The sequence below is a fragment of the Callospermophilus lateralis genome, chromosome 14, assembly GCF_048772815.1.
Source record: "Callospermophilus lateralis isolate mCalLat2 chromosome 14, mCalLat2.hap1, whole genome shotgun sequence".
Classification (NCBI taxonomy): domain Eukaryota; kingdom Metazoa; phylum Chordata; class Mammalia; order Rodentia; family Sciuridae; genus Callospermophilus; species Callospermophilus lateralis.
In genome coordinates this window covers 7,772,341-7,793,179 of record NC_135318.1, presented here as the reverse complement: position 1 = coordinate 7,793,179, position 20,839 = coordinate 7,772,341, and the positions used below count along the sequence as shown (strand labels likewise).

The 20,839-nt window shown below is 49.4% G+C and overlaps 1 protein-coding gene across 9 annotated transcripts in view; it reads right to left on the bottom strand.

Annotated features, from left to right (window-relative positions):
* The window catches only part of Lpin1 (lipin 1), a 112,742-nt gene that overhangs the window by 43,200 nt on the left and 48,703 nt on the right, over positions 1-20,839 (bottom strand). Inside the window, exons 1-6 of one of the 9 annotated variants that reach the window (XM_076833093.2) lie at positions 17,605-17,632; positions 6,483-6,683; positions 5,775-5,870; positions 4,341-4,648; positions 2,768-2,893; positions 664-771 (exon numbers count right to left, since the gene is read on the bottom strand). In XM_076833093.2, the coding sequence (XP_076689208.1) occupies positions 664-771; positions 2,768-2,893; positions 4,341-4,648; positions 5,775-5,870; positions 6,483-6,674 (830 nt within the window). In that variant the 5' untranslated portion in view covers positions 6,675-6,683; positions 17,605-17,632. The other 8 variants (XM_076833087.1, XM_076833088.1, XM_076833092.1 and 5 more) reach the window with 8 other exon arrangements.

Genomic DNA, 20,839 nt, shown 5'->3' with positions numbered 1-20,839 from the left:
GCTTCATTTGTTGAAGTTCCTATTCGAGTCGTGCAAGTCCACCAAGTGGGTAAGTCAAAGTATGGACAGAGCTGAGGAGCCGAGAGCAGAAACCCCAGACAACAGCATCAATGACGGTGCAAATGAGGTCCAGAAATCCATGCTGTGCTCTTCTTCTAAATCCTGCTCTAGAAATGCTGTGGAAAATTCTGAACCCATTATTCAGATAGCCTAATAGGCTACTGAAATATTTATAATAAATGATGACTTTTACTAAAGTGACATCCTAAAAAGAGCTTGTAGGCTTATTTGTTGAACAACCCTAGACATAAAACAAAAGATCACATTCCCAATCTATATCTCATTACTCTAGGGTTCAAAGCACTACACAGAATTAGGAAGAGTGATATGTCAGCCATCATTTCCAGAGAGTCAAATTTAGGACTTTAAAAAAAAAATCTAATAACCTACAAATGCTTCAGGTGAAAGAAAAATAATCTATATGTATTTTCTTCAGAGGTGAGTTGGTTAGTAAAATAGATTTGGTAGATCAAAACCTCCACTCCCTATCACTGACAGGCATATTCTTCGTCAGTCATTTGGTTAATGGGAACAGACAGACTCAGGAGTTAGATCAACATTTCCACTGCTGAAAGCGCCCAGTCAGGAGCGCAGCACATCTACCTTTCTGAAGCATGGAAGTGGGAAGGCTGCGGAGGGCAGGAACTAGACAGGCCACCCTCGGCTGCAGCTGCAAGATGAGGGGGAGTCCTTTTGCCATCTACCGGGCTGCTGGACACACCACATGATACACATTGAAAGAAAGAAAAAAATCAGAGGTCAATTAAGTGAAACTTCTTGTAAACTTTTTAGCTACTCTCAACAGTAATGTCCATAAAAAAATGAAAACATTCAGGCTTCTGACAGCAGAGCTCTCTGGGCCAAGATCATGAAGAATTCAACTTAACTTTCCTGTTTTTCCACAAAAACAGGAAGGAAAACCCTATTTCAATTTCCATTTCATCCATGTGCTCACAAAACATGGCCTGTCTCTCTGACTGTAGCTTAGTGCTTAATCAGACCACACACCCAAAGTCTTGAGCATCTATGCTATCAATTATCTCTGCATATGGAAATGTATCTACTTAGCCTAACTTGTAATTCCATTTAACAGTGGTCACTGTCGAACCATTATTCTAGATTATTCTAAATTCATAACACAAAATACTAGACACAGAAAAACTTACTCGGGGCTGTGTTTAAAACATTTATTTTATATTCTTAAGACTAATGTATAGACGTTTCTACCTACTAAGTGTTTCTAAATACTGTGCACTGTTTCCTCCCATAGAGGTTATCCCTGCAGATCCAGGGAAAGGACACATGGGGCTCTGGAATGGCCCCGAGTCTATACTGTTCAGTACAATGAGCCACTGGTCACATATAGCCCTTGAGCACTTCAAATGTGGCCAGTCCAAATTGAGATGAGCTGTACATGGAATATGCAAAAGAATTTTAAAACAGCATGAACACAGAACATGAACTATCTCATTGGTTTTATCTTTAAATTGACTACTTGTGGAAATAATATTTCAGATAGACTGGGTCAAATGAAATCTACCCTTAAAATTAATTTCACTCTTTGTACTTTTTAAATATGGCTACCAAAAAAATTAAAATTACATATGTAGCTAAGCACTGTATTTCTATCAGACAGGGCTGGTCACCATCCATCAGAGCCCCAGACTCACCCTGGGACCAACATTCGATGCCAGCCCTGGCTGGGCACAGGCACAGGACACACCCACCCAGTGCCCACCCCCCAACATCAGCACATGCTGCTGCCTCTCTCTTGAGATCACCCTGAGCCAACTGGACCCAGGAGAGTGCTGAGACCAGCCTCGGGTTGGAGCCCTCTACAGCACACAGAGCTTCAGGAGCTCGTCCAGCTCCATTTCAGGCCACTCCAGAGGAACCACCCAAGGACATGACTGTCCGTAGACAAGTATTTTTCTCACTTTTTTCTCTCATTAACACCACACCCCTGAGCATTTCAAGAAATTAGTAGTCTGACCCCACTCCCATGGCATTCTAATGCCGTACCCTGTCAGAGACGGCAAGGCTTTATATCATCTAGGATCTGTTTGCCACCCAAGAACCAGTTTTTGATACAACAGGAGTGATAGGAGTGATACTGCCCCTTTTGAGAACACACAATTTAGATCCATTCCCTTCCCCAGAGGGAAAAACCAGGCAAAAGTGCTCCTGTGTTCTCCAAGGTTTCCCTGATTTAAATCTGTGGAGTCTTCAGGAAGGCGATCTGCACACCTAGCAGCCAAGTTCACCTGGGAGCTCCTAGGCAGCTCCATGTGTTCAGGGAAATACACACTCTTGAATCGAGCAGCATGGGTTAGGTGTGGGGTAAGCCGTCACTGTAGCAGCCCTGAGGGACCTCAGCAGCTGGAACCTCTCTTCTCTGAACCTGACTTCACCAAGGACCATGATGGCCTCTGCCACCCTGCCTCCTGCTAACAATCAGCACTTCATAACTAGCCAGCATTTCTCCTCCAGCATCACCGGCAGACAGCTAACTCAGCAAATGAATTCAGTGTGTGATCTGCGCCTGTCCTGGTTTACTCAGTACCTGCTACTCTACATTGAGGTTTTCTGGTCCTAATTGTTTTCTTTGGTATTGATATTCCATTATTTTCTTTGACATGCTTCCGGTAACTGGCTCCTAACTCTAGTCAGGGACGAGTGAACCATGACCCACACACAGGCAACTCACCTGGGGTTGGGGGACCACTCTCGATCTGAATTGGGGTATGATGCTGACTGGGGATAAGGCAAGACTGAAGGGAGGTTTTCCTTGGGAACCTCATCTTGGAATGGCGGTATGTCACTAGAAAGAGTTCTGGAGGAAAAAAGGTTAGAGTCAAAGAACTTCCAGGGACATATTCATAATAAAGTCAAGTTCTAAGTTCTTTCTCTAAGTATTTCATCAACCAGCGTGACAGCTTAGGCAGTGGAGAGAGAAAAATATAGAGATGAGCACAAAAAATGTGTTTGTGTGTCAGGCTGAGTCACAAATTTAAAAATGCTTTGTTTAAGCATTTGGACTCAGTCATAGGGCACGTCACCCTGTTTTCCTGTCCCACTGCAGCATCTTACTGTCACCCTCTGCATTATACCTCACAAATGTATGAGAGGCAGATCTGGCCCAAAACCAGACCCAGGGGTTATAAAACCCTTGCTATATGCAGGTGGAACTGCCTTGTAACTACAGGGCCAGGCCTGAACCATGTTCTGTCAGCCAGAATAAATAAATGACATCAACCAAATGTATCTTTTCATCACCAAGGGAGGGCCACACTGCCTAGTCTCTGATACATGAGCATGCTCACAGCAAGGATGTGATTCACTCCTGCAGAGGCCATCTGCCTGCATGGGGCCTGCAATGCCTGCAGTCAAGTTCCAGAGCTCAACATCACCCAGAGGTGCAAGAACAAGCCCAGCCCCCACTTCTGCACCCACAGCAGCCTGGAGGCCACTGGAGTGAGGAAGAGCATCGCTGCCCACCCACCTTCATCTTTAGCCAGAAAAAAATAAATCCTATCTTGAACAAGGAAGCAGGGACATTCCTGTTGTTCCTTATCCCCTGTTTATGTTAACAAGATGTAAAAACAATTATCAAAAAGAACACTAAATTATATGTAAAATAGAAACAGCAAGTATTCTTTAAAAATGAGTTTTGTCTTCCTTACTGGCATTTTTCACCAAAACAGCAATACATAAAAAGAGAATTTCACTACATTCTTAGAAACAAAAAAAATAGGGGGAAAAATATCCATTAAACTTTGGGCCTAGCCTAAATTAAGAAGGACACAGTGGGGATGCAGACGAAAGTGAGCATGCACTAGTCATTTCAGCCTCAGCCTGTCACATGTCAGCAACCTACAAATAGCCAACAGCCACGCACAGAGCTGGTGCTCAAAACAGAGCCCAGAGCTCCTGTGCGCGCTTCTTAGGCTGCTAAGGCTCTGGGTTTCACCCCCAGCACCAAAAACTAACTAACAAGGTCTGAGGAAATGACTTTGTCCACCCACTGCTCATCGACTGTGTCCTGCTTCCGGGTTCTACTCTGAGCTGAACTCCGCAGCCATGGAGCTGGCCCTCTCCTGCACTCTCCCAATGAGAAGCTACACAGAATCTCAACTCCACTCAAGACACTCGATTCCAAAATCCAGACTAAAGGGCCTAAAAGTAAGAAATTCTGAGGAGTAAAAATAAAGAGCTTATAAAAACCATCTTAAAAGCTACTTCCTCCAACCCCATGTGCCCCGCCCTCCCTGGGCCTTCACCTGCTGCCGTCCAGCGGCCCCGAGTCCTCATCCGAGCTCATCTCTATGGGAAACATGTCTTCGTCCTCAGATGTGTTCGTGTTGTCGTCCCTCTTCAGGCTGTCCAGTTGGGACTTCCTCCTCCTTTTCCGCCTCTTCTTTACCAAGGAGCCACTGGATGAGGTCTCGCTGGGTGGCACAACCTGGGGAGGCATGCAAGGGTCCAGGCTCCTCACCCTGTCTGCAGAGTTCCTTTTCAGCTGGGACTCCATTCTCGAAGCTCCTTCTGACAGGATAGGGGAGGTGGCCAGGTACATGGGGATCACTTCCTGGGGAAAGGACGCATTTACAAGAGTCTGATTAATTTGGGCTCAAGGAGCAATAGCCAGGTCAGCAATTTACCAAATGCCATCTGTATTCACATAATTAGAACCCAGTGAATCAAGAACCAGTGATTTCAAGCCTCCACATTTCTTCCTCACCTGAAATACCCAGAGCAGAGAGAAAAAGGAAGGGCTCTAGGTCACCACTTGGTGCTAGAAGGCAACTCGGCTTGTCAATGTGGGTGGGGGAGACGGGCAGAGCGAATGTGTGTGTACCTTTTAAATATTTTTCTTTTTGTTTCTATTTGTTCTTTTTTCAACTTTTTTATTTCTTTTTATTTTTGTGTGTGAGCCAGCACTGTCCATGATCAGTGGTGCAGGACGCAGCGCATCTTCCAGGAGCCTCCCAGATGCCCAGTGAGGTGGAGGGGAGCAGGCCACTGCAGGGTGCAGCCTCTGTGGCTCCCCAGCCCACAACACTTCTTGCAGCCTAATAGGTGTGAACAGGCTGAAAAGGCAAGTGGCTGCTTCAGTATGAAGAGGTCCCGTCAGGACACCCTTAGGAACCATCAGGCATCCTCAGGCCTTCGCATTCACAGAGACAGAGCAGACAGCTGGGGTCCCTGACAGCCACAGGGCCATGACAGGACACGGCCTTCCCGCTTCGAACCTCACAGGAACACCAGCACTCTAGGCGTTCACTTAGGCCTGGGGCTACAGGGAGCCATTCCTTCCCACCATGCTCTCTGCTGGTAAAAGGATCTAGTTCACAAGGATCTCAAGGAGGAATCACTACTCAGATCCCTTCGGTGAGCAAAAGAGTTCAAGGGGAAGCAGGTACAGCTCTGTGGCAGAGCTTGCCTAGCATGAGCAGTGCCTGTGTTCAAACCCTGGTCCCTCCAAAAACATTTAAAAATTAAAAAGTAGTTTGGTTTGTCTTGGAAGGAAACAGCAGTAAATCTTTGTAGCCTTGGATTTGGCAAAGGAATCCTAGCTAGATAGAACACCAAACAATGAACAACAAAATAAAAACTAAAATAATTAAAAGTTAAACAAAATCCTTTTAAAGAGAAAGAAAAAATAGGCAAAGCTCAAAATGTGGAAGTGACTCTGACCACACAGCCTTCCTCACCTGATCATTATCAGTCTCTTGAACAAAAAATGCTTCTCCATTATCACCCAACTTCATATGCAAATCCACGGATTCACCGTTGATTTCTATGTCAACCTGAGGGAAAGGCATGGTTAGGAACACAGGAGCTCCACCAGGACACCTCAGGGAGCAGCCACACCCCCACACACTTCAACCCCAGTGCCCTGAGCACTGGGGTTCTGGGCTAAGAGGCCCTTGACCATGAGGGATGAGACCCAGAATGGAAGAGCTCCTCAGAGCCCACCTGGGGTCCAGCCTCTCCTTTTCTAATGTCGGGGCTGAACCCAGGGTCTCACAGCTGGTTAGTGATAAGAGTTCAACTTCAGACTACCTCAACACCTCCCAGCCAAGCACTGGTCCTGGGAGAGAGCAAATGCGAGGAGGAATCCAGTGCCAACCTGTGAGCCTTCTGGCTGAGGCCTCGGCAGAAGAGAGCAGAGGCAGGCCAGCGCTGCCCCACGGTCCCCCTGAGCCACAGAACCTGGGCCTTGATAAACAGCTGTGCCTCTATCTTTCAGAGTAACTGACAGTCACAGCCACCAGAGCAGTTTGAATTAGTGACTCAGGGAACTGCCGTTCCCAAGGGACAGCTAAAAGCCAGGTCTCAGAGCTCGGGTGTGCAACAACACAGGAGCAGGATGCAGTCCTTAAGGAAGCCATGCACTGGCTGACGGGGCCCAGTCTCACCACTTTCTCCCGGGAACGCAGAACCCCCATCTTCCCGAAGCGGACATGGAAAGGGGAGCACTGCAGACTCCCATTGGGCTGCCGGATGACAATGATATCGATGCATCCCGACAGAGTAGCAGGGTTCAGCCCCTTGTAGAGCTCCTTCACAGTGACAAACACCTGGCCGGCCAGCTGCCCAACGTAGTTCATGGTCTGGGCCTAAGGAGACAGCACAGATAGGACACACACAGTCAATGGGGGAAGCCACCAGAACCAATCAAAGTGAACAACTCCCCATCCAACTCACACATTCCACTTTCACACTGCGCAGATTATTTTGTTTCTGGAATGTTCTCCACACACCCACCACCACCAGCAACATCCTCCACCCAGGCAGGGCCCAGCCCAGAGAGCCCAAGCCCCATGAAGACAAACTGCAGGTGTCACCAGGGTGTCTTCTCTGATGCCTGTGAGCCCTGTCTGCAGAGTCCTCATGGCTGCTGCCACCTGTGCCTGCTCTGCCAAGGTGCACAGGTCTCACACACTGAATGTTCCTCAGGAAAGAGGCTCTATTCTAGACAGCTGGCACCCCGAATGTGCCAGCAGAGTGGGTGCCCAATAGCAGCAGCTGAGAGAAACTACTTCCACCTGAGAAGGGAAGCAACTGACTTCTGATTTCTAACAGTTCCCAGCCAGGTCCTTGCCTGCGGACTCTTCTCCCACCACTGGAGGGACACGCGCACTGTGCTGCCATCTGCCTGCCCACAGCCTCTCACCTGCCACTCTGCAAAGGTTCAGGGCATCTACTCACAAAAAAGATGCAGCCCTGGGGCACAGAGGTGAGGAAGGGTAGGGAGAGCAACTTCAAATGCTCGACGCATAGCAGGATAACTAGAATTCACACTAATTCAATGGAATTTTCCAAAATATTCAATCTTGAAAATTGAGTATTCCAAAAGAGCTAGTAGAAAGGATTTTGACTCTTCCCAACGCAATGAAATGATATGTCTGAGATGACATATTTGCTGGTTACCTTAACCATTACACATCTTTCATGCACTAATGTCACACTCTACCCCATAAATATTACAATTACTGTGTGTTAATTAAAAATAAAAATACATTTTAAGACACAGTCCCTTGTTCCCTGAAGGGACGTGAAGACTTGGGATGGACTGAGAAGCACTACATAAGTAACTAAAAAAAGTCAGCATTGCTGTGTTTAAATGCAGGCTAGGGGAGGTGTGACCTAGGAAAGAGACCCAGAGCGGGTCCTGGGAAGCCCCAATTTGTAGCCAGTCAGTTGGAAGAGCAGGAGGTCGGAAGAGCAGGAGGCTGCAGCTTGCAGGTGGCACTCAACATCGGTACAGTCTCATGAGCCAAGCCCATCACCTGAGGGATGTGACACTAGCTCCAGGTGACACAGAACCTGCTGGTATCTGCCAAGAACTGGAGAAATGCTTGGTGTGGAAGAGACCACACTATTGGAGTCAGAGTATTGGGTGAGAGCAAATAGTTTTCTTTTTATTCTTTATAAGCTATACTACTCTCATTGATCAAGCCCTGGCCTTCCAGTTTTTTGGGGAAAAAAAAAAAAAAAAAAAACCTTACATAAGCCTCACCTCTACCCTATGAATTAGGCATAAGTGTAGGCGGAAACATGCTCAGAGGTGGCAAGTCAGATGCCCTGCATGCATGAGTTCTGCCTTAGAACTGGCCAGGGACCTGGAAGTAACGAAGGAAGCCTACAAGAAAAGAGTACAGGAAACCCTCTCTGGCTCCTTTGTGATTTTAGGGGAGGCTCCAGAATGATCCACTTCCTGCCACCACTGAGGAATCCAGCAGACCCCGTAGCCAGCACATTTGAGGGGCTCAGACCTGCCTTCCTCTCAAACAAGTAAATGCCAGAGCTTTCAATCTGTCCTGATACAAACATATGCCTTTTCTAAGTTTGCTAGTGGTGCAGGTTCACCTAATTTCATGTGAAGGTGAGGGGTCCTGAAAAGATGTGCAATATAAAACTCATTCTCTGTAACCCTGGCACTTCTTACAGCAAATCTCTCCATAAAAGAAATTATCACCCCAGAAGTTACACTGAGGTTTTGGTATGCTGCACTGTGCCGAGTGTGAGCAGCATGTGTGCACAATGTCAAAGGCATATGCACAGCTTCTACCTTGCACATCTCATTCTCATGTGTCTCTCACAAGAATCTGCAGATACAGGCCTTTCAGAAGGGAGCTGGAGATAAGCCCCAGAGCAGCAAAGTCCGTATGCAAGATTACAGGGCTTGGAGTTCAGTGCAAGACTGGAAATGGGGTCTCTGGATTCTGAAGCGGGCCTTGGATGAGTTTTGTCAAGCCCCTCTCCCATCCCCCAGAGCTTCCTAATCTCTTCAACCTTGAATACATATGCAGACTATGCTTATCACTGAATGAAGGACTGCTGGTATTTTTCATGCATATGAAAGAAAAAGCTTCTAATGGGATGGTATTCATCTCTGCAGCCCAGCTTCCCTCTGCATGAGGGCCTGGATGACCTGCAAGGTCCAATTTCAGCTCTAATCAGGCCAAGATAAAAGCTGCACTCCTTCACGCTTAGCAACCTAATAGGCATCTTTAATAATTTAAACTAATTGTTGCTCTGCTCTCCTGTCCTCCAGAACAAAGCATCCCTCCCCCTCAGAGTAAACAAACTCAAGGTGATCTCCAGAATCTGAAAAGTTTCAAACCAGAAGGATCCTGAGCACATTGCTGCTCCAAGGGCCTTATGTTAAGGAAATAAGCCCTTACACGGAAAGTGCCTTGAGCAGAGCTCCCCGGAACTGCACCACCATCCCCCGTGGCAGAAGGAGCCAAGACTGATTTTCTGCTTGCTCACCCACTGTGGGTGCCACTAGTTGAGGCTGGAGTACTTTCCTACTGCAAGCAGCCAGAAGGCGCTGCCATCACAACTGCTGTTGGTCTTCGGAGGAAACCAATAGCTCCGATACCTGCCGCTCTCCCCTGTATGGATAACTTCTCTGCGGATCTGAAAATGCCTCCATGCGGAAGCAGAAATCTACTCAACAGTTAAACAAGCATTAAGGTTAAGGTAATAAATTTTGTCTTATGTGTATTTCACGACAATTATTTTTAAGAGGGAGAACACCGTATTAACCAGAACTCATTCCAGGAAGATGAATACCATTTGATTAAAAAACTTCTTTGACATCAACTTGGAGTAGAGGGGTAACAAGATAGGTGGGGCCAGGGTAAACCCAGTCACACAGGCACCTGCTTGGCTGAGGGTACACAGGTGCTGGGGGTACCCAGGGCTCTCTTTTCTCCGTCCCTCTCCCAGGTTTTCTTCTGAATAAATAATAGGCAAATATTTAAAGATTACAAGAATAAACCAGCTGGGCGGAAATTCCCAAATTTCACTTCCTCCTGTTGCATTTAAAGTAAAAGGCTTAAGGAAGAAATTAATTCAATTTGCCTGAAGATAAGAAGCCAGACAAAAACCGGCCCAGATGAGCTGACTCCTAGCATGCCAGGATCTCAGATGACCTCATCAGTCGCTATTTGCGTTTCCTGGTGTTGGAAGACACCTGACCAGGCAGTAAGGCAGTATTTGTTTTGAAGAAGAAAGTACTTAAATAATCTCTAGGTAACAGAAGGTAAGAAAAAGCTTAGGAACAAAACAAAATGCTTACATTTCCTGTTCAACAGCGTAAGACACCTGCTACTCATCCCCCCTTACCACACGGCCTTAAAACCTACTGGTTTCAATCTCACAATGTGGCGCAAAGCTTGCAGGCTCCACAGTCCCTAGTTTAAAAGCTTTTGACAGAGAATCCAGTCAATTATCAGCAAAACTCCTGAGGCCAGATTGGGTTCTCAAAGCTGGACCACTGGCTTTCTGAGAAACTGTGAGGTTACGAAAACACGCAAGCTCTCATTCTTGCTGAACATGCAGTCTTCCAGTCTGGACCGCTGGATATTCTTTCCTGGGTAAATTCTGCCTAGATAAATGTGGAGCTCTGTGGAGGGAGCTCCTGGGGGGCATGAAGGGATCTCCTTCTTCAAGGCTCCCACCCAGTATGGCAGGCAGCACCCTATAATTAATCTGCACAACTCCTGGCAACTACAGACACCCAAGGGCACCGACACCCCAACCCCACATGGTCCCAGAAGGGCAGCACTGCTAACACTGTCAAAATGGCACAGTGACCCAAGTCTCGAGGCTCCTCACCTAGCTGTTACATTAGAAGATTCTGCTTTAGTACAAATTTGGAAGAATCCACCTCCAGGCTTCACAAATTGCCAAGAAACACTGCTTTCTTGGAACTTGAGTCAAAATTCAAAAGCTCTGCCACAGCTCTCATCGCCCCGCAAGTTCTGCTAACCCCATCCACTTCTAGAAGATCAAGATCAGCTTAAGATGGCCTCATACCAGCCCTCTGGAAAAACAAGCAAAATATATAAAAAGTTCACAAGAAGAAATATATCTGGTCGATAATATATGAGAAGAAAATACCATTCACATAGATATGTAAATCAAATGTGGCCTTTAGAGGGTCTAAAATCAAAGCACTTCCTAAGAACTGCTGGATTGGTGAGGTGGGAATTACAGACACCTACCCCTCATGGGGTCATCAATGGGGTCAACTCTGTTGCAACAGCTACCCTTTCATATACACATGCTAACAAACCCCAGCAATTTCACTGCTACAAACTCATCTACAGACATAGTAAGATCCTAGGTCAAAGACAGTAATTGCTGTCTCTTTATAATAGGGAAAATTAGGAATAACTTAAATATCTACACAACTCTGTATTAATAAATTACCAACCACAACATTGTTATGTTTAAATGTGGTGTCCCCCAAAAGCTCATGTGTGAGACAATGCAAAAGGTGCAGAGAAGAAAGGATTGGGTTATGAGAGCCTTACCCAATCAGTAAATTGATCACCTGATGGGATTAACTGAGTGGTAGCTGAAGGCAGGTAGGGTGTGGCTGGAGGAGGTGGGGCATTGGGGGCATGGCTTTGGGCTATATATTTTGCATCTGGTGAGTGGAGTCTCTCTGCTTCCTGATCCTCTGTGAGCTGCTTCCCTCTGCTTCCCACACTCTTCCACCATGTTCTGCCTCACTTCAAGCCCTGAGGAATGGAGCTAGCCTTGGACTAAGACCTCTGAAACCATGAGCCCTCAAATAAACTTTTCCTCCTCTACAATTGTTCTGGTCAGATCTTTTAATCACAATAGCAAAAACGCTGACTGAAACAGAAACTGGTACCAGGAGTGGGGTCGTTGCTATGACTAACCTGACCATGTGGTTCAGAGGCTTCTGGAGCAGGTTGGAATTGGAATTTTTAAATGCTTAGCAGCGCAAGCTGGAAATGCTTTAGACTGCTGTAAGCGGAGCTTAATGATTAATTCTGGTGGGAGTTCATAAAACCAAAATGCCAATGGGACTGTGAACGGTGAAGGCTCAAGAGGAAAAGGAGGACACTGGTGGTTATGGAGTAGAGGCCATTCCTGTCATGTTCTGGCTGAGAAGTTGTCTGCATTTTGCCCATATCCTGGTACTTTCTGTGAAGCTGATTTTTAATCTGACAGAAGAAAGGTCTAGATAGCATAGCATTCAGGCCTTGGCGTTGATATTGCTGGCGGCTTTTAGCCAAATTTATTGTGATAATCAGAAGCAGACAGCAGAACAGATTTGAAAAACTTGGACTAGAAAGGTGGGAGTAAAACTTGGGCTAAGATAGTTGAGTTGTTAAAAACATTACCACTGCTAAAGAAATGCTAAAGACTTCCTGGGAGACAATAAGAAAGATGGCTGGAGGGCATCTCAGGAGCTGGCAAGACCTATTTCAGACTCAAAGAAGTAAAAGTAAAAATTCTCTGGAGAAGAGACCAATGGGGCACCCTTCTTGCACCAGGAGCCCTAGGAAGTTTGTTCAAAGTGCTCAGCTCAGGCTGGTGCAAACAGGATCCCTGGAGGTTTGGCTACTGCTCAATATGATGGTGCTGGTTCTGCAAGAATGCAGAATGCTGGAATTAGGGGATCACGGAGGCTTCCACTAAGATTTCAAAGGAAGGCCTGGGAGGCGAGGCAAAGTGCCACAGGGTTGGAGTCCCTGCAGACAGCCCCTGAGAAGGTGATGTGTGGAGATTTGAGGAGGAAGCTGAAGCTGCAGTGGAGACCCCCAAGATTAAAAAATACTAGTAACATGGGACATCATCCTAGGAAAGCTGCAGGAATTGAGCAGAGATAAGCCAACAGAAAAGCCATTTGGGCTGCGACCAACGTGGCCACAGGGGCAGAAGCCCTTTGGAGAGGACATCTTGCTATGTGCTCCAGATGCCACACACAGAACTACAGGACTTGTTTGCCCAGCTGGATTTTGGTCTTCCTTTGGTCCCCTCCTGTTTTTCTATGGCCCTATTTTTGTGAATGAAATGTTTACTGGATACTTGTAAATTGCTTTTAATTTTATAGGAGCTTACAATGCAAGACTGCCTTGAGCCTCGGAGAAGACTCTGGACCTGAACTTTGAGCAATCTTGGAACTGCTGAGACTATGGGGACTCTTAGGAATGCGCTAAATGTATTTTGCATTGTCAGACGAGTGTGAGTTTTGGAGGGCCAGGAGCAGAATGTTCTGATTTAGATGTGGTATCCCCCAAAAGCTCACATGTGAGACAATGCAAGAAACTGTGTAGAAAAAATGACTGGGTTATGAGAGCCTTCACCTGATGAGATTGAGTGGTAACTGAAGCAGGTGGGGTGTGGCTGGAGAAGGTGAGTGGAGTCTCTTCTCTCTGCCATACTCTTCCGCCATGTTCTGCCTCACCTTGAGCCCTGAGGAATAGAGCTGGCCTTCTATGGACTAAAACCTCTAAAACTGTGAGCCCTCAACTTTTCCTTCTCTACAATTGTTCTGTTCAGATCTTTCAGTCACAGCAGCAAAAAAGCCAAGTAAAACAACCATAGAATGGAATATTATGAGGACATTAAAAATGGGGAGAGGCATTGCTCCATAAATACTAAAAATGAAAAGCTACACACTGAATAGCAAAAGGTGCCAAACTATTCATAACATGAACCCATATTAAAATGAGTTAAATGATTAAAGCAAAGGACATTTACACATATTCTGACACACACCAAAAACCAATGGGATGAGTTAAATTCCAAACAAAATTCACAGGGCTCACCCCTGCAGCCAGTGCTGGTTTCTACTTCGGGTTTCTCACATATACACCTTGTACTTTAGCATCAAGCTTTAATGACCTCAGAGAAGGGGGGAGAGGGAGGTGAAGAACTCTGGCCCACTCAGTCTCAGAGTCTGTCACCAAAACCATGGAACATAAAAAAGGTACAGGGAGGAGGCTGCTCTGACCCAAGGTCAGATGGGTGACCACTTGGCTCCTTCAGTGTGGAGATTTTGCAACACTTGAGTGTCATAATTCCAGGAGACTCCTGTCCTCGGGCTCCTGCCAAGCAACACAAAGGGCCTGGACAGGGGATGGAGACATGTGAGGTACAGAGTGACCGCTGCACTTGGCCATTGATCACCAAATGGCCCAGGTTCAGACGTGGGTCCTTTGCTTTAATCATTCAACTCCTTATCAGGCACAGGACTTTGTTTTTCCTGGGCGGACACAATGACAGACTCTCCTCACAAATCACGAGAGCCCTCTGTCCACATCTGTGCCTTGGTCAAAAGCATGCTCTGCTTCTGTGGCCTCTACTCCACCTACCCAGCAGTTAGCAAGGGTGAGTACCTCCTGGGTGTTCAAAAACCCTGCTGGCCCTGCCTGAGGAGATGCTGCAGTGCCCAGGAAGGTGCACAGGCCACAGCAGGAATCCCAGCTCCTCCTCCCACGGACCCTCCTCCCACTGACCCCACCTCCCACTGATCCCATGGCCATGGGCAGCTTCCTAACCTGGTAGCATTGGTTTCACATCTATAAAATGGGTGACATCAACTGTAGCCACCACACTGGATTGCTGAGAAGTAGCTCATGTAAAATATTTTTCAAAGTACACCACATAAAAACCAGGTGACAACCCTTGGTCATAAATGGCTCCAGATGAAAATTGGATCTGAGAGTATTGCAAATACTTAAGTTTAGCATATTTAAATTGTACCTTCCCAAAAAGACAAAGGCAAGGAATATTACTAGTTAAAATTAAGGTGTCCTTAGAGCACATTTACATTTCACTACTGAACATGCATTCACCTCAGGCATCCTAATTTTAGAGAGGAGACGATAAAGTCTGCAGTTTAAAAGGGAGCTGGCTCTCCACTCTGCAAGAACAACATACCAACATTTTACCAAAACACTTTCCGACTAGGACCCACAATAAGGAAAACACCCACATGGAAACCCCACCACTCTTCAGAGGGCCAAGGGACCAGGGGTGATGAGAACTGCCAGGCAGGCTCCCCAACCCTCCCTTTGGTGGCCAACACCCCACAAGCTGCAAACCACACACGTGTGCATACACAAGTCACAACTACATGTTGTACAAAATAACACCCAACTTAGGATCAGTATATCGCACTCCCAAAACATTCTGTTCAATTTTATTTCATTTTCTTAAAAAAATGCTGTCCGCCTGCTAAACTGATTCTTCTCGCAGCCAATGGTACCTAACCCCAAGCTCACTACATGCAGAAGCTCCTCGCAATCCTCTCATTCTCCAGCCTGTCCAGCCCCAGCCCAGCCCTGCTGAACTTCTGCTCAGTTGTCTGTTGAATAAAAGGTGCAGAGAACAGCGAGGGAGAAGAATCAACGTGAGGAAGGGAAGACCCAGAAAAAGAGGCAGCATCCACACCCCTGGCCCATCAGCCCCAGGACCAAGAGTCTCCAGTCTAGCTCCAAGGTGGGGTGGGTGGAATTCTCTCCAGATGGTGCCAGAGCTTAGAATGCAAACTTCAGAAACAGCCATCCAACAAGCACTGGGGCCTTCAAGAAACTAAGAACCTGTAAAACACTGAAAGACTCGTTCAGGCTTTGGTGGACCTTCCCCATCCACAAACCCATTCTGATTTTGAGTGGGCTTGTTTTATAAGAAATTGAACTAGGGTTCCACAAAGTGTAAAAAGTATGGCTTCACCCTCTACAGGAAACCCCGTGGCAGCTACCTGGTCCTCCTCACCAACACCTACCCGAAGCTTCAAGTTCCCACCTGTGCTGTCTCGGAGAAGTCCAAGAACACGCAGGTCAGACCACGAACCTCGGTGTCCAGCTGCATCATCACCTTCTGGGAGTTTCCCAAAATGTTCCCCACACCACCCTCTCAGTGCATACCCTGGGGTCTTCCGGGAACAGGGTGCCTGTCCCCTTAGCCACCCAAATCAGTCTCACTTTGGTACCTTCTAGGCTGGGAACCCAGAAAGAAGAAGACACAGGAAAAGTAAACTCACAGTCCAAGAGGGAGACAGGGAGGGTGGTCCCCCAGTAGGGACCAGGGGCCAGCAGGAGGCAGCTCCACCCTCCAAAGAGCCCTCCTCACTGGCACCTCAAGTTCCTCCCTTAAGATAACAACAGCTCCAGTGATTCACATACCCCATATGATGTCCCCACTGGTTCCTGTACATCTCAGTTAATTTTTACAGCACCCTGAGAACAGGTCTAATTTCTCTTCATTTCACAGACGACAAAGCTGAGGCTCGGAGAAGTGAAGTGGCTGCTCCACATCATCCAGCAGTCAGTGAAGCCTACCAAGCCCCAGATCTCAGCACCGGCCTCTCAGGCCAGGGCAGCCCAAGCTTCTTCTCCTTGCTGTCCGTCTCTGGAACATCCCTTTCCCTGGCCCAGGACACTGAGGGCAGCTGGCCTGGCACCAAGCAGAGTCCACAGACTTCCTTCTGGCCGGGCGGAAGGGCCATCCCCACCCCACCCAGGGCCGACTCCCCCACAGCCAGGAATTCTTCCCAAACCCCCAGGACCTCTTCCATGTAGCAGGTCCAGGGGTCTGCCCCTTGCAGCTGGCTCCCTTCCAACATGATGAGCCTGTTGATGGCTGTCCCCTGGGAGCACAGGACACACACAGCCAAGCCAGAACCAAGCTCAGGCCTCTCAACACAACGACCTTGTCCACCAACAAAACACACAGCCACACACCAAACGCTTGACAGTAAACTAACATCAGCCCAACATGAAGAATTATCAAACTTTTAGACCTTTCAACATTTGGGCGGAAACAAAAAGGTGTTCAGGTGTTCAGGTGAAGATGCAGTTGTTCCTCGATTACTACGCCTCCCTCAACCGCTTACTTTCATTCATAAAACCCAACTGGAAACTAAAGCCCAGAGTACATTTCAGGATCCTTACCATCAACCACCCCCAATTTAAAGTCGGTGTTCCGCTCACCTTTCCCAAAACGCTCCTAGCCTGTGGCAAAGGGCGGGTTCCAAAATCTCCCAACCAATACTGCCAGTTGTGTTAGCTCAAGTTTTCTGCCTGGTGGTCAACACCCGGGCTGACCTCGGCTTTCTCCGGCAACAACTGACCACACAAATTATCAGCCTAGATGCTCACTCCAAACACTGCTTTTCACCCTATGTTTTCCTGGCCTTCTCCAAAACTGTTTTCGGGGCAACTGATGGAATGAATCGGCCTCGTGCCCAACAGGCGGCAGGAAAGGGGCAAGGAGGCCTGGCAGAAGAGGTCTGTAATCTGAGAACCGACCTGGGCTCGGCCGGCCCGCAGCCCGGCCGCTGTGTGACCTTGGGCACGTAGGTCAGCCTCCCTGAGCCTCAGTTTCCTCAGTCACAAAGCAGGAATCCTGACTCCCTCCAGAGAGTTCCATCGGGTCTCAGCCGGGCCGGGGCGCACCGCTCCGCAGCCGGAACGCACCCGCACTCCCCGCCGGCCTCGGCGCTGCAGTCCGGGGGCTCCGCGCGCGGGGGCGGCCGTCCGGCCCCGGGGCGGCCTCCGGGTGCGCTCGGGAGGGAAAGGCCCTAGGGATGCTCGCGCGGCCCGCCCGGCCTCCCGGCCCTTTTCTCCGCCCTCCTCCCCGAACCACGTCCTGGACAAGCGCCGCCGAGAAAGGGCTGCGTCCCCGATCCCCAGACCCCCGCCAAGCGCGGCCCGCCCCGCCCCTGCAGCTGCGGCCCGGCACGCGGCCGAGACTCACCCTCCGGCGCGCGCCGCCGCCTTTGTATGCAAACACCAGCCCGCCGCGCGCTGTCAGCGCCGCGCGCCCGGGGGCGGGGCGAGGGCGGGGCGCGCGGCCGGGGGCGGGGCTAGAGGGGCGGCGCGAGGGAGCCTCGGGAGGCCGACGGCCAGGCTGCTTTCAGGGCCCTCAGGCCCGCGTCAGGAAGCTCCCTTGGAGGAAGGCGGCACCCGACAGCCATCCTTGGCTGCCTGCTTTAGCCCTATGCCCCGTCTCTGATCCTCCTGACCAGAGCCAAAGCTCGACAGTCTAGACTGACGTAACAACTATGCCTTGGAGTGGGGTGGTGTGCAGAATCTGCAAGGGAGGGCAGCCTGGGAATACGCCAGGGAAACCTACCTGGGCCTATCGCTGCCCTCCCGGCCTCCTCCTCAGGTTCCTGGGCACATCCTTGACCCTTGTGACCCTCTCAGCCGCCTTTCTTCAACCTTAAAGTGGCAGCTGCTTGACCACCTTTCCTGCACACGTAGCTGTGCCACAGTGGTCCTCTGCTAACCCAGCAGTCAGCAGCCACGGCCCCCTGCTCACACGCTCCCCAGGGGGCGGGGCAGGGTCTGAATACAAGCAGGACTTCCGTCAGACCATCAGCAGCCGCACACTTGGGCTGAGACCCCGGGATGAGAAAGTCCAAGCACACCAAGATGGGGAGAGGGGCTGCCTGGGAGCTGCAGCACCGAGTCCAGAGGTGCTGGGGCAGCCTCTCAAGGGCGGTGGGGCCAGGTGACTAGGGTCTTGTAGGGCAGCCTGGAAGCTGTATATGGAAAAAAGACCACAGGAGTGGACACCAGCAGACAGGCTGCAGGAAACCAGGGCCGGGATGCACAGGGCTCTGCCCCTGAGAAGTGGGTTGGGTAATTCTAGAGGTGAAATGCATAGACTTGCACATGAATGGAAGGGGCAGACCAAGCTGGCCTGAGGGAGGAATTTGGAGGCAGCTGCATGGAGAACTTTGTCCAGGGGAGGAGGTATCCATGCCCCTGGCCACTGGGCTGCAGTCCCCACAAGTCAGCTCTGATGAGCAGGATAGGCCTGGATTCAGAAAGACTTAGATCTCGCCCTACCCAGACTCACAGGGGGACATTTCTGACAAACAGGCAATGAGAAGAAAACTCGCTAGAACCTAGATCACACTCAGGCTGTGAAATGAATTGGATTCTCCAAAGCTCCTGGCCCTTCCAATTCCTGTCTGGAGTCCCCCTGGGAGGGCCCTCAGCTGTGTTGTCAGCAACCTGGCTGGTGACAGGGCTGTGACTCAGCCCTAGAGCTGAGGTGATCCCCTGGGCCAATCCCAGGACCTGGTGTGGTCGGTCCAGGAAGAGGAGAAAGACCCACAGGCTGAGTAAACTATCTTCAGGTGCCTGAGGAGGAAGGAGCTGCCCAGTCGTCTCTGGGCCAAGCAACACTGGTGTCCTGGGTTCTAGAGACTCATTTTCACAATCTGGGAAATGGGGTGCAGCTGCTGACAGCACTGGTCCACCTGGAGGATAAAAAGGTCACCAACCCTAAAATCCAGTACATTGAGGAGTGGCCACTCTCAGAAGGATCTGGTCACTGCCTAGCCCAGCAGTGACAACAGTGAGGGCCCAACCCAGGGGGCCACTGCCCGCCTCTTAAGAGGGATGCCTTGAGAGCCCCAAGCATCCAAGCATCATCTCCCAAGGACAAAAGGGGCGTCCTGCTGAGAACACTTGCTGCAGGCTCAGCCAGGGAAACTGTTGTTCCTAACCATCCCAGGAGCTGTTCTCTTCAGAGGACAAAGATATGAGCCCCTTTCTTCTAACTGGAAAGCCACACCCGCCCTCTTTCAGCTGGTGACAACAAGCGGTAGTATTCTGGGAACTCTGAACTTTTCTAAATCAACCATTGCACAGTTAAAGGGCTCTACCACCTGACCCGGAATCCCTGGGCAGTGGGCAGGAGGGAGAGCATCCCTCTTCCAAGGGCCACCATAGTTGGGCGAACAGCTGCCTGTCTCCCCCCAACTACGGCATCGGCAGTTGGCTCTGTAAAGCCCCTGCAGGGGGATCTCAAAGAAAGGACACTGAATTCTGCTCCAAGAAATGTACCCTTTATGGGCCAGTCCATAGTTGAGGGCTCCCAAAGAGGTGATGTCATCACAGGCACTCCCCTGCTGGGGCCCTTAGGAACAAAGTGGGAACCAGGAGTGACCTGGTGCCATTTCACTAGGGCAGAGTTGGGGGAGGGTGCCAACAGAGCGGCTCTAAGAGGAAATCCGGAAGTCCACCCAAGACGGGATATGACCCCACGCGTGGCTGGCTGGACAGGGTGATTCCTGAGGGAGGAGGAGGAGAAGAGGGTGATCCAGGGAGAGGGAATGTTAGGAACACACGCACTGAGGTCTGGACAGTCACTCTGGGGTTGTCCAAAGGCCCACCCCAGAAGCAGGGTGGGGCTCATAGATTAGAGCCAGCCATCTGGGAAGGCAAGAGAAGTCTCAGGGAGATAAAGGGAAAGGACGCACAACTGACCATAGGTGGGGATCCTGGCAGGCAGGCCCCTGCAGTCCATCCTGAGACAGTAGGAACAAAAGGCCAATGCACCTGGGCCTGGGCCTGTGACATTAGAAGGTCCCACCTTAACTTCAAATGCCAAAGGCTCCTCCTTACCCACCTGAGCGACAGCAGGAGCATCCTTAGAATTGGGCACTCACTCCTCAGGGCAACGTCCCTAAACCCCCACAGGCACCCAGTAAATCTCTGTCCTGTCTCCTTCCCAGGTGGAGGCCCCAATAAGGATTCTGCCTATTTATTCTCACTCATGTAACTCAATTTCACAAGAGACAATTCTCAATAGAAATTTCATTAGAGCAAATGTCATCCAAAGTTCCCACTGTTCAGCAATAATCCCTACAGCTGCACGGATTAAACAGCACATGTGCACCCCTTGGCCACAAACTGGGCAGTCAGGACTCATAGGACCCACACTCACTGCCGCAGAATGTCCAGAGGCTCAGAACAGAGACACGAGGGCTCACCCTGGCACCTGGGTGGTAACCCCTGTCCAGTGGGACACATGTCACACCATCCACACAGGAGAAGCCACTGCCAGGCTCACTCTCGCCTGTACTTGGTTCAGCAGCATGGGTCCTGTGCTGACACTGAGGCTGCGTGAGAAAGCGGACCAGGCCTGCGGCCTGTCCTCAGTGGATGCACAGTCTGGGCAGCGCTCACACAGA